Below are 12,531 nucleotides of genomic sequence, written 5' to 3'. Positions count from 1 at the left end.
AAAATAGTCAAATAGTGAAATATCAAAATAGTAAAATATCAAAGTAATAGAATATTAAAATAGTAAAATAATGAAACAGTAAATCCGAAAATACTAAAACTGATAAAATCGAAATAAAAGCCACGGGACGAAAAGCATCGTTATAATTACAATATAGAATATATCATCCGTAATAAAATCAATGAGACCGTGTAAAGTAAAGCAAGGAACGAGATCGATCGGTTCGACTGTTCTGAAAATCTGTTTCGAGGGGAATCTGTGTGTGTTCCAGTTGTTTCTCAGTTCGCCGTATGATTTACGGCGTGATTAGCCTTGTACCTTCAACGTAGCATGGAGGAGACGGCACAGCTATTTCATCGCAAACTTGCTCATTGATTACAGTTTCAACAAATTACTACTGGATATGATGCAGGTCGAGCAGAAATACCTATACCTGTCGCGCATCGTCGAGAGCGAGAAAACTGACAAGTATCAGTACGTGAGACGATGCGAAGAACTTGCGCTGGAAGTGCAGGTACTGCGAACCGAGGTAAGCCTATTGGGAACGTCATTTCTCTTTACTGTGATTCTTATTCAATTATTGTCGGTGGACTTTGGAAAGAAACGGGACGGTCGAATATTAAACTCGTCCAAGAGGTTAGAAGAATTCGAGGATGTTGTTACGTTACGTTTCAATTTATTGTCATTGTTAAAGGGGAAAAGATATTTTCGACTATCTTTTAGTCAGTATAATTACTTTTCACGGTCGTTGGACAATTATTTTATTTTCTATAAATAATCTGAAGCCTAATTGTTACTATAGATGACGATGTAAGTTCGACTTTGAATGTTTTAAATATTTCATTATCGTATACTTGAATATTTAATTAGAATGGGCTTGAATATTTAATTTTAGTATACTTGAATATTTAATTATAGTATACTTGAATATTTATTTAGAATATACTTGAATATTTATTTAGAATATACTTGAATATTCAATTATAAAATGCTCGAATATTTATTTAGAATATACTTGAATATTCAATTATAATATACATGAATATTTAATTATAAAATGCTTGAATATTTATTTATAACACACTTGAATATTTCCTTTCGTTTTCTAATAACGTCCGCGCATTTTCTTTATTATCAGACACGGTTCGATATCATTTAACTTTGCAATTAACAATATGAAACCATAAAGTTCCGAACGAGTGTTTTCGAACCGTCGTCTCGCGATTCAATTTCGAAGAAAATGTTCTCCTCACAGACGCCGCGCTGCATTACGCGCGCCCTCGCTTTGCGTTAACAGTTGAACGCTGCATTGCGGAAGCAGCGTGCACAATCCCATCGGTCTGGTGCACACGGCGTAGAATGGTTTGACAGCGGCGGAGAGACGTCCGGGGTCCCGGGAATCGGGCTGCTCGGTATCACGGAGGACTCCCTGGAAATGCAGAAAATTAAGAAAGTCCAGAGTTTCTTGCGAGGCTGGCTTTGTCGGAGACGCTGGAAACAGATCGTGGAGCAATACATCAAAAGCCCTCATGCGGAAAGCATGCGGAAGCGTAACAGGTGAGGTTGAATTTTGCTTAACACTTTGCCGGCTACACCGTGAACCTCAAAGGTTTCGTCAAATTGCTATTAAATTTTATTTAATTAAATCAAGATGAAATCACATTTCTCTCATTTTGTGTGATTGCAGCAGGAATGCCTTTTGTTTAGTTAAATTGAGACAGTTTTATAATTCATTTTATTTAGTTTTATAATATATTTTATGATATATTTCATATAGTTTTATAATATATTATAAAAAGTTTTATAACATATTTTATAATATATTATATTTAGCTAAATTCAAATGCATTTTTAATTCTGCTCTATATATCCATACATAAATTTTATGTATATATTATGTATATATAATATTGTCATTATACACGTATATATTGAAATATTAGCATTACACACCTATATATTTAAATACTATTGTACTTATACATACAGTTGAACCAATCTTTTATTTTTCATCTGGACCATCTCGTTAAGCCTTTTTCACCCATTCTACCGTATGATAACGGGATTGGGTGTACCAACCATGAAAATGTCATAAAAATCGATGTGTCCGAATCGAACACATCCACTTTTAAGAGGAAACTATACACTGTTGAAACCTTTATAAAATAAAAAAGGAACACGTGCAACAACGGCGAAGAAAGCAACGCTACAATATTAATATCACAAAGAACATTGTTACCACATCTCCAATAAATCGTTTCTATTTTATTATACCGATTGTTATGAGATCGAAATACTTTATTTCGAAATAAAATAAAGTATTTCGAAATGAAACAAAGTATTGATATTTGATATTGGCAAATTTGTTTATGTATCGATAATAAATAAGTATCGATATTGTTAAATATTTTGAATCCATGTGTAGGCTTTTAATTGATGAAATTTGCTCCACTTACAGTAGAATCACATACATTAAACTCGCCGACGTCGAGAGTGGACAGCCTACATCAAGTGCATAACCAGTTTATTTGCACACAGGATACAAGAGTTCAGAATAACTTCGCCGTCATTTTCCTCGGACCGTATGAGTATCAACTGCTCCGACCACAGACTCATTAGCCTCAACCGTGCCGCAAGCTTTTGCTAATTATATCACGTTTCCAACCTGCGCGAAGGTTAATTAGCTTGACAACCAGTTAGACCCGTAACAATTCCGACATTCTTTAGGTGGCAGGAACCTGTCCACTGTTTTCCAATCGAAATCTTTCCATGTTCCCACCGCTTATTGTATTTATTACATTGATACGTATTTGTTATATTTTATTTTGTATTTTATTATATTATGTTTTATTGCATCATATAATATTATGTTACATTATGTTATACTGCATTATACTATTCTATGTTACATTATGTAATATTGTATTATATTATATTGAGTTACACTATGCAATACTGTATTATATTATATTGTATTGCATTATGTAATATTGTATTATATTATATTGTATTATGTAATACTGTACTATATTATATTATGCTACATTATGTAATATCATATTATATTATGTTACATTATGTAATATCGTGTTATATTATGTTACATTATGTAATACTGTACTATATAATATTATATTGCATTATATAATATTGTATTATATTACATTATATAATATTGTATTATATTACATTATATTGTACTATGTAATACTGTACATACTATATTACATTATGCTACATTATGTAATATTATATTATATTATATCATGTTACACTATGTAATATCGTGTTATATTATGTCGTATTACATTATAATACGTTACATTATTTAAGTTCGTATTATATAATATTATGTAATATAATGTAATATAATATCATGGATAAACCAGACATAACATTCGAGCAATCTAATGTTATGGGAAACTCGTCACGAGGGTGTTGCTATACTTTTTGCTATTTGAATTGGTCATTTGAAATATCCTCGTTTATAATAATATAGATGAATAGAAATATATAGTAGATATAACAGTCGAAAATGTTTTCTGCATTTCAGCTTGGTATTCAATATGGTGGAAGCGGAGGAGGATTACACGAGACAGATGGAGATTTTAGTGAGCTGTTTCCTAAGGCCTTTCAAGATGGCCGCCAGTTCAAAGAGGCCTCCTTGTAGCCACGAGGACGTGAATAGTATATTTTTAAATAGCGAAACAGTGTTATTCCTTCATCAAATCTTTCTAAAAGGGCTCACATCTCGAATGGAGAACTGGCCCACCTTAGTCTTAGGTATGTAACTTTAATATTAATTAGCTACCTAATTTTCTACACTCTTTTCTTAGTATTCTACTAAGAATACATAGTATAAATTAAATAATATAAAAGATCATGTTCGTGTTTTACTTTTTACATTTCATTCAACATTTATATTAAATCCTCTGTTTGAACACTGCATTTAGGAACAAAATATGCGTTTAACAATTAATAATTGATTTCGGGAATCATAGCGCTGTTCATAGTTAATTCGAATTTTAGTTATAGATATGCTTTAGGTATTATTCCACACGTTGTATTCCTTTTGTTCGCACGAAATCGATAAATCGATGGTCTATTTGTTTGGCTGCTGTCTATTGTTAAAATATGAAATATCTTTATTAAACCTTTCGTTAGGGGCGCCGATTAACGTCGTCGTCCACGTGACTTGCTGTTTTATTTTACTCCGACTATAGTCAGCATATAATATACAATACAAATGTACAATATAAAATATACAATTTGCAGTACAATAAAATATACAATATACAAAATACAGTATATAATATAATGTACAAAACCATGTACAATATACAACATACAATACAGTGAAATAGAGCACACTACAAAATATACAATATATAATGCAATATCACACAATACAGTACAATACGATTCAATATAACACGATATAAAATTTATATATAATGCGACATAATACAATACAATTCAATACAACACAATGTAATACAATAAAATACAATAAAATACAATACAATTCAATACAGCACAATATAATACAATAAAATACAATACAATTCAATACAACACAATATAATACAATGAAATACAATATATCATAGACAGTACAATACAATATACAATGTAATATACAATGCAATATAAGACTATAAAAGACCCGTTCCATGGTGTCACTCCAACGGAGCGAATTGCAGTAACGAAAGGGTTAGAAATGAATTTATCGTAACGGCAGGCAAATGGGAAGATAGGTCACGTGATCGTCATTATTGTTCGACTTCAGCTAAGTCAAAGAAATCCAAATTGAGGCAGCGTATATTGTAACTGTAGTGGTTTGTCAGAAACGCTTTGCGCGGAGCTGGTTAACCAGAGAGAAGAATAAGTCTCAAGAAAAACATGTTTAAAGTTTTCGAAACGATATTGCGACAGTTAGCCCGGTATTTATGGCACTTACTCTAATCTGCAATTCCGTAGCCGCAAAGAGGACTTGCCTCGTCGCGAAACAGATCATAAACTGTCCTCTTTTCTCCTCGCCGAGAGAAGTTTCAGCCACCAGCCGAAGTTCCACGGTAGAAAAACTATTCTCCTTATTTACTTCGATTTTTAGCGCCTCGTTGTTTCCTCATCTTTTCAGCGTCGAATTGTTTTTGAAATTTCAACATGTATGGTATTATATCAGTGTACGAAACAAAATTGGACGGCTTTGTTCAGGATTGGGAGAATACGCGTGGCCATGTTATAATTTATAATAATATGAAACAATAGCCAAATTGTTCCAATTAAAATCACGTGGAAAAGTTAATTTTTTACACTTTAAATTAAATAATTTTTCTCTGCGTTTTCCGTAAAACGTGTTTGGTAGATATATTTATTGAAAATATGTTCCTCAACGTTTTTACAGATATTTATTTCTGTTTATTTCAAGTTTATACTTGATAAAACGTAATTTTGTTTACTACTCATTGTTTTGTTATATTTGTGTAGAGAACTTGCGAAGTATAATAACTTCGTCTTTGATTGTGTTCGTTCGTTGCAGGTCTATGTTGTTTATTTATTTATTATATCAATTTACCTGGCATTGATTTATTTATATGGATCATTATCCTTTTCACTCGGAAACATTTCAACTGTAAATGCAAAATTGTTTTTCTGAATTACAGTATATTTATTTTTTGTGATTTATAATTACAGCGCTTTCTATGATTTATAATTGTAGTTCATTTAGTGATTTATAAAAGTGCATTTTACGCACTTTTATGCATTTTCGTGCATTGTTAAATATAAACAATATTTAACGCAGTGAAACAATTTTTAATGCTGCCTTAGAACACCATTCGACTGCAAAGGGTTAAAATAATTATTCTGCGGATCGTTATAAAGTTTCACGTTTTCATAGCATTTTGAAATGTCATTGTTTATAAAGATGCATAACCTTCATAATGACCTGTTTACGTCTAATCATAACTTAGGCTAAACAATCTATTATTCTTTTATATACATATATGTATTATAAGCTCTTGTACGATGATGACTGAAGCCCGACGTTCTTTTTTTATTATTTCAGTCGATTTGTTCGATATGTTGCTACCTATGCTCTCAATTTATCAAGAATTTGTCAGGAACCATCATTACAGCCTTCAAGTTCTGACGAATTGTAAGCAGTCGCCGCCATTCGCGGCATTGCTCACTAGATTAGAAAACAAACTTGCATGTGGAGGACGCACCTTGGAGACGTTCTTGACCTATCCTATGGATCACGTAAGTCTATCAACCAATCTGTCATTTTTTTAAACATTTTTTAACTGTGCAATGAAATATTGAGTTTATATTATTAAAAATTTGTTAAAAGCTGTTGTGTGGGTCACGAGGATCAATTTCATATGCATAAAGTACATATTAGTGCACTATCAAAGTCATATAAAATGGAAATATTGCAGACTATAATAATAGTAATATATACTTGAAATATTTGTAATATTCTATGTGCTTATAATATGTACGATATTATATATTTTTATAATATGCATGATATTATATATTTGTACAATATGTACGATAGTATATACTTCTATGACATGTACGATATTATACATTTTTATAATATATATTATAATTATTTTATATTCTGTAACTACTTAACATTATTTATGCTAAAACGACATTTCAACTAAGAAATACAAATATTTGCAAATCTTATTTCTTCCAATTATGTTTCATAAGTTTCATTCCAAGTAATAATTTATTTTCCTGTTAAACAAAATAATAATTTACTTCATCGATTTGACAAATATGCAATAAGTATCTAAAATATATACTTCACGATATAAACACGAACTGCCTAATTAAAATTAATAGTTTCTTTATCGTGTTCAATTTTCCTTCGATTAAATAAATAACATACCTGTAAATTATTATTTCACACTAATATGATAACATAAGCCATAAAATTTCTCTCCAGCGTGAACAGTGTTTCCAGTATAACAATAATAAAATATATCTGTACGAGTGTCCAACTTTGACGGTATAAATATTACGAAAAACATTGAAAAACTCAATTTTCATTCCAGAGGAATAAAAATAAAAGCGATAGAGGATGATATAAAACGCGTGAACGTACTGTCAACAGCGACGATTAATCGGATCGGGTGGTATTGTATCAAATTTGTTTAACGCAGGACGTCGCTAAACCACTTGAAATAATAACTGCGGTTTTTGTGAATTTCCGGATTAAATTTGACATTTGTTAGGAAACAGATTTAGTGCAGCATCTCTGCCACACATATGTATATTGCGTATATCTATAGGAGATAGTATATTGCATCCTCGTCATTCTTTTTATATATTGTGTAATCTATAGAAAAATCATATCTTATGCAAGCTCATGCTTAATTATTTGAAAAATTATTTATCTAGAGAGCTATTCGAGTAACTTTATTTGAGAATAATTTAGTATTATTTTATGAATAATACATGCTTTCGATAATGAAAGTAAATAGTAATAAAATAATTTATGAATAATATATACGTTTATATAAATAGTATATGATTTTGGGAATAATATACGACTTTGTGAATAAATCATTCATAAATAGTTTACTGCTACCTTGTTTCTGAATAATTTTATTCGTTTTAATATTACCATATTCGTGAATAAACTTGAAAATAATTTACTGTTGCTTTACTTCTGAATATTTTATTCCCAAATAATTTATTATTACCTTATTCATGACTAACTTATTCCCAAACAATTTATTATTACCTTATTCATGTCTAATTCATTCCCAAATAATTTATTATCCCCATAATAATTTAATCACCATTATCATCATAATGTAGTCACGAATAATTTCTTATTTGTTTATACGAATGGAACTAATTTATGTCGAAGCCAGTGAAAGGTAATTCCACGTGATTTGTGTTTCAGTTTCCGAAGTATATAGTCACGCTGAATGAAATTTTGGCGCATACGCCGTTCGATCACGTGGAACGTAAAAGTTTGAAAAATGCGAAGGAGAAATTGGAGGAGTTGTCGAACCAGATGCAACACGAGGTATCGATAACAATATTATAATAATTCCTTATAAGAAAATGCTAGTACATTCGCGCTTCACATAATACAGTGAAATGAAATTATAAATAAAAAAATGTTCAGCATACTACACACATGTATATTTTTGCAGGTCAGCGAAACGGAGAGTTTACGGAAAAATCTGTCCGTGGAACGGATGATTGTCGAAGGCTGCGACATTCTGCTCGACGTTAATCAAGTGTTCGTCAGACAGGGTAAGCAATATTATTACTTTTGCTCTTAAACAAATACCTAATCACCTACCATATTTTCTCTGTAACTGCACCTTTGCCACTATAAATCAGACATTTAACCTGGCATAATACTTCGAACGTCAATAACTATATAGTAAAAGATTGCCAAATAAACTAACAAACAATGCTAAGTATGCCCAATTATCATTTTAACAAAAGAGTCCGCCATTCGAATGTTTATCACGCGTTAAATTACTCTATAATATATTCGCTTACTAAAGACACTTCAAACAATATTATTAACAACTAACTCTATTCAATCAATTTATTTAACACAATCTAACATGGTTAAATTAGTGAAAAGTACGATAAGCATAACAAATAATACAAATTCGATATAATAAATTTTCACGACGAAAGAGAAATTTTAGCAAGAAGCCACCGAATTCAAAGTTTTCGAACAGTTATTGTTAACTAAATTATTGATAAGTAACAGTTCCGTTATTCGAACAATTTTATCGTTCACATTAGCGTCTAAACTTGTTCTACGTGCAATTCCATCGCAGAGTTCCACGGTCCCCGTTCTCCCTAGTTGTTGGGCGTTGGTAACGAAATCCCATCGATACACGTCCACCGCTCCGCAAACAGTTTATCTTGCGTCAAGAGACGGCGAACCCTCCGGCGCAGTCGATAAAGTCTCGGTCGGACATGTCACGAGGCGGTCACGCTTTGAAGTTTCGCCGCGGAAGTCCGTGAAAAGCGGAAACTCCGAGAGCCGGGGCGCGCAAGCGTGCGCTCGGGTGCCACCGGAATCGATGCCCATGTGTGTTTGCGGCGTAGTCAACGCAGACGCGGGAATAATTGCCAGGGCTGTGTTAACATTCCCTAAACGGAATTCGAAATTCCCGTGCAATTTGCGCAGAACATTTTCCCCTGAAACGCAATTTGTCGCGGACGCGCCCCGCGCCAGAAGAATCCGTCAAAATACAAAAATTCGCTTCAACGAGCGAATTATCGATTAATGTCGATTCAACGATTTAATTGATTCAATTTATTCAATTGATTTTTCTCTATTCGAATTTACAAACTTGGTTCTATTCGTCTGAATAAGAGAACGTCGACTTTAAGACGTCGAGCCGGTTAATTGTTGTAAAAATGATTTCCGGTGGAAGGGAAATCGTGCGTAGGATTCGGGAAAAAATCGTCCGCGACACGGCCCTGGCCCTCGCGTTGGTCGCATGGCCACCATGCAAACATCCACGCGCTATACATGAAAAGTCGCACAGCAGTGAACCGCGCTTCGCCATATTTGAGGAGCCGCGAGAATCTCGCTGTCGCAGCGTCCGCCGCACGTGGGGCGCAGAGTCGCACGTTTTCGAGGTCGATGTCCAGCTGTTTCGGCTTTTCGATTTAAGAGGTTGGAAAGACGTGGTGTAGACAGGATGGTTCGAGCTCCGTGTTGAATTTCGCATTGTTTCGTAATTTTCGAGAATGTAAGGAGAGATGGACGAGCTCGTGGTAGATCGCGTTTGCCGGAGCTTCGTCGTGGAAAACGGAGACTGACGATCCGACGAATGCTACTGTTAGGGAACAAAGAGATCAGGTACACGGTAACGTTGTTGTTATTGTTGTTGTTGTTGTTGTTGTTGTTGAATCGACGATGCAGTAACGAGAACGCGCGGTTTCTATTTATCTTTCGAGGGTGCGAGGCCGAATTGAACGCTCGTGCACGCGTTGAATACATTTTCGTCGATGCGGATCGTTTATTTTCAGTCGGTTTTCTGTCTTTTCCGGGAATATATTTGCGTTGAATGTAAAATTTCTAAGTTTCGTTTAAATACGAATGGAATTTATATTTATTAAGTATAGATTAATTATATCTGGTAATTATGTCTGGTAATATTTCTGTTCATTCATTAATGAGTAATTTGATGGTATAAATTTGTTGTATAGGTTGCCAATAGAATTACGATATTTTTACAATTGTGAAATTTCATATGTAATATTTTTATATTACAATAATTTTATATTACAATTATGAAAAATTAAGCGTCGCTTATTATATATATTTACTATAGATGCAGTTTTGTTTGTAAATGATAATTAGAAATAGAATAGGAGTGGTGATTTTTATTTTGTTGTTTATTTTATTTTATTTATAAATAGTATTATTATTTATTTATATGGCTACTTATGCGGCAGTGTTTTCAAATATTCATGATTTACAGGAGATTATTAAATCGATCAAAGCATTTGCATCCATTAAGATATTAAGTATCAACTAATTATTGATAAAAAGTTTACACTGAATTAAATAAATAAATTACATGACATCTCATCTTTTTTAAAAAATCAACTTACACCATTTTCAAAATAAATGGTCCATATTATTACCTCCAAACTAATATATCGATCAATCTAAAATATAAATATATAAAATATAAATATATATAACATAAACATATGAATCAATGAGTCATTAAACGACAGTTCTTCATCCCGATCATCGAACATCTAAAAGCCTTTTACGACGTGTAAACATTCACCAAAGAACTTCCATTTCAATTTAAAAGAAATGCACCGATTGCATATTTTAGCAGGCGTTGCATTTCCCCAATCAGCGTGTCTTCTCAATCTTTCTCCTTTCTTAACCCTTCCTTTACGCCCTGAGCGTTTCTTAAATCTTAAAGAGAGCGTAATAAGGATGTAAGACAGGTGTGATGAAGGTGTGTTAATTACACGGAGTCTCCGGGGTCTTCGACAATGCCACGAGAGAATGCCTTCGTAATCTCGACTACCATAATGCACCGGTTCACGATAACCCTTCGAAAATACGGGGGTCACGACACCTTACGGCTATCGAGAAAAGGGAAATGAAACTTGGTCGTCAAATGGTCGCGAGGTGTGAGGAAGGTGTTAATATTAAAAATAGAATTTTTCGTATCGTAAAAAAGCATCGTCGACAACTGACCCACCTGTTTGTTCCTCCACGATGGTACAGTCGTTGTTATTATTATTGATATTGTTATTATTATTATTGTTCTTGTTGTTGTTGTTATTGTGTGACGGACATCGTGCATGGAAACACTGGAAATTAATCGGTGAAACCGTTCCGCGTGATCGACAGGTGCTCGTGATAGTATTGGTGCAGGTGTGTGCTGTGCTCGAACTGTTCGTAATAAAGGAACCATTCATCAGGTGTATCGTTGACAGGTTATGAGAGCGCGTAACATTTCGTGGTCGATGTTTCCGTCGACAAGCTGTGCTATTGATTCTAGATGTAAACATCGAGCGGTGTTTCATGATTTGCTGTCACGACTATCAAGGCGTCAATTAATCAACATTTGCGTCGATTCTCGTCGCGAACCGTGTTTCGCCGAATAAACAATTCTCTATGCCGCGAGGTTATTAAATCGGAAATAGAACGGTTTAATCGAATCGCAAGATGACTTTGTTCGTTCGCATTTGTTGAAAATTTGCAATGGAGAAATGCTGAAAAATTTAAACAGATTTTACCATTATTATTATTATAGTATTATTTGAAAAATGTACTATTATTTCAGTATATATTTGAGTATACTTTAATATATAGCTCAATATATTTCAGTATATATTTCAATATATTTTTCATTATATATTTTATTATATTTCTATGTGTATATTAAATATTATACATTTCAGTATATATTTTAATATATATTCAATATATATTTCATTATATATTCAACATATATTTCAATATATTCCACTATACTTCAACATATTCTTGCGTCCCAAAAATTAACCATTAACTTTGTTAATAAGGTGTCATTTTTCGCAGGTTCGCTGATCCAAATTTTGGACAAGCCGAAAGGAGTCAGAGGTAGACTGAGCGCGACATTCGGCGGCAAAGGTAGCGAGAAGGAGGCTGTCAGACAATGTTACCTCTTCTCGAACCATTTGTTATTAACAACGCGTCAATCGGATGCCAGCGGCCGTGTGAATTTGGTTCCGCAAATTGGCAAAATCCCATTGTCTAAGGCGGTGCTGATAGAGGACCCGAACGAACAAACGAACGCGGACGATGACGGTAATTTCATTGCATTATTGTTAATACAACGCTTGTTAATTGCAGCCGCTATAATGCTATTCGCAATCGTCGTAGTCACCGCAGCCTGCGTAGCATGATCTTCTTCATTTAGCAGAATGATCTAACTTCATTTTATACAGATACACAGGAAATGGTGGAAAGCTGCATCATCGTTAGACGCACGATCTTCTTTT

General features: G+C 33.3%; 1 protein-coding gene across 1 annotated transcript in view; it reads left to right on the top strand.

The window, feature by feature from the left end:
• Positions 1–403: 403 nt before the first annotated feature.
• LOC144470049 (ras-specific guanine nucleotide-releasing factor 2-like) overlaps positions 404–12,531 on the top strand; it is a 66,381-nt gene continuing 54,253 nt past the window's right edge. Inside the window, exons 1-7 of the mRNA XM_078180844.1 lie at positions 404–529; positions 1,298–1,557; positions 3,554–3,783; positions 6,071–6,264; positions 7,931–8,056; positions 8,187–8,289; positions 12,089–12,337. Of these exons, the coding sequence (XP_078036970.1) occupies positions 404–529; positions 1,298–1,557; positions 3,554–3,783; positions 6,071–6,264; positions 7,931–8,056; positions 8,187–8,289; positions 12,089–12,337 (1,288 nt within the window). The remainder of the gene's footprint in view (positions 530–1,297; positions 1,558–3,553; positions 3,784–6,070; positions 6,265–7,930; positions 8,057–8,186; positions 8,290–12,088; positions 12,338–12,531) is intronic.

Source organism: Augochlora pura, chromosome 5, assembly GCF_028453695.1.
Source record: "Augochlora pura isolate Apur16 chromosome 5, APUR_v2.2.1, whole genome shotgun sequence".
In the NCBI taxonomy this organism is placed as follows: domain Eukaryota; kingdom Metazoa; phylum Arthropoda; class Insecta; order Hymenoptera; family Halictidae; genus Augochlora; species Augochlora pura.
Note: the sequence above shows the minus strand (reverse complement) of the source record. Positions and strands in the feature narration are given on the sequence as shown.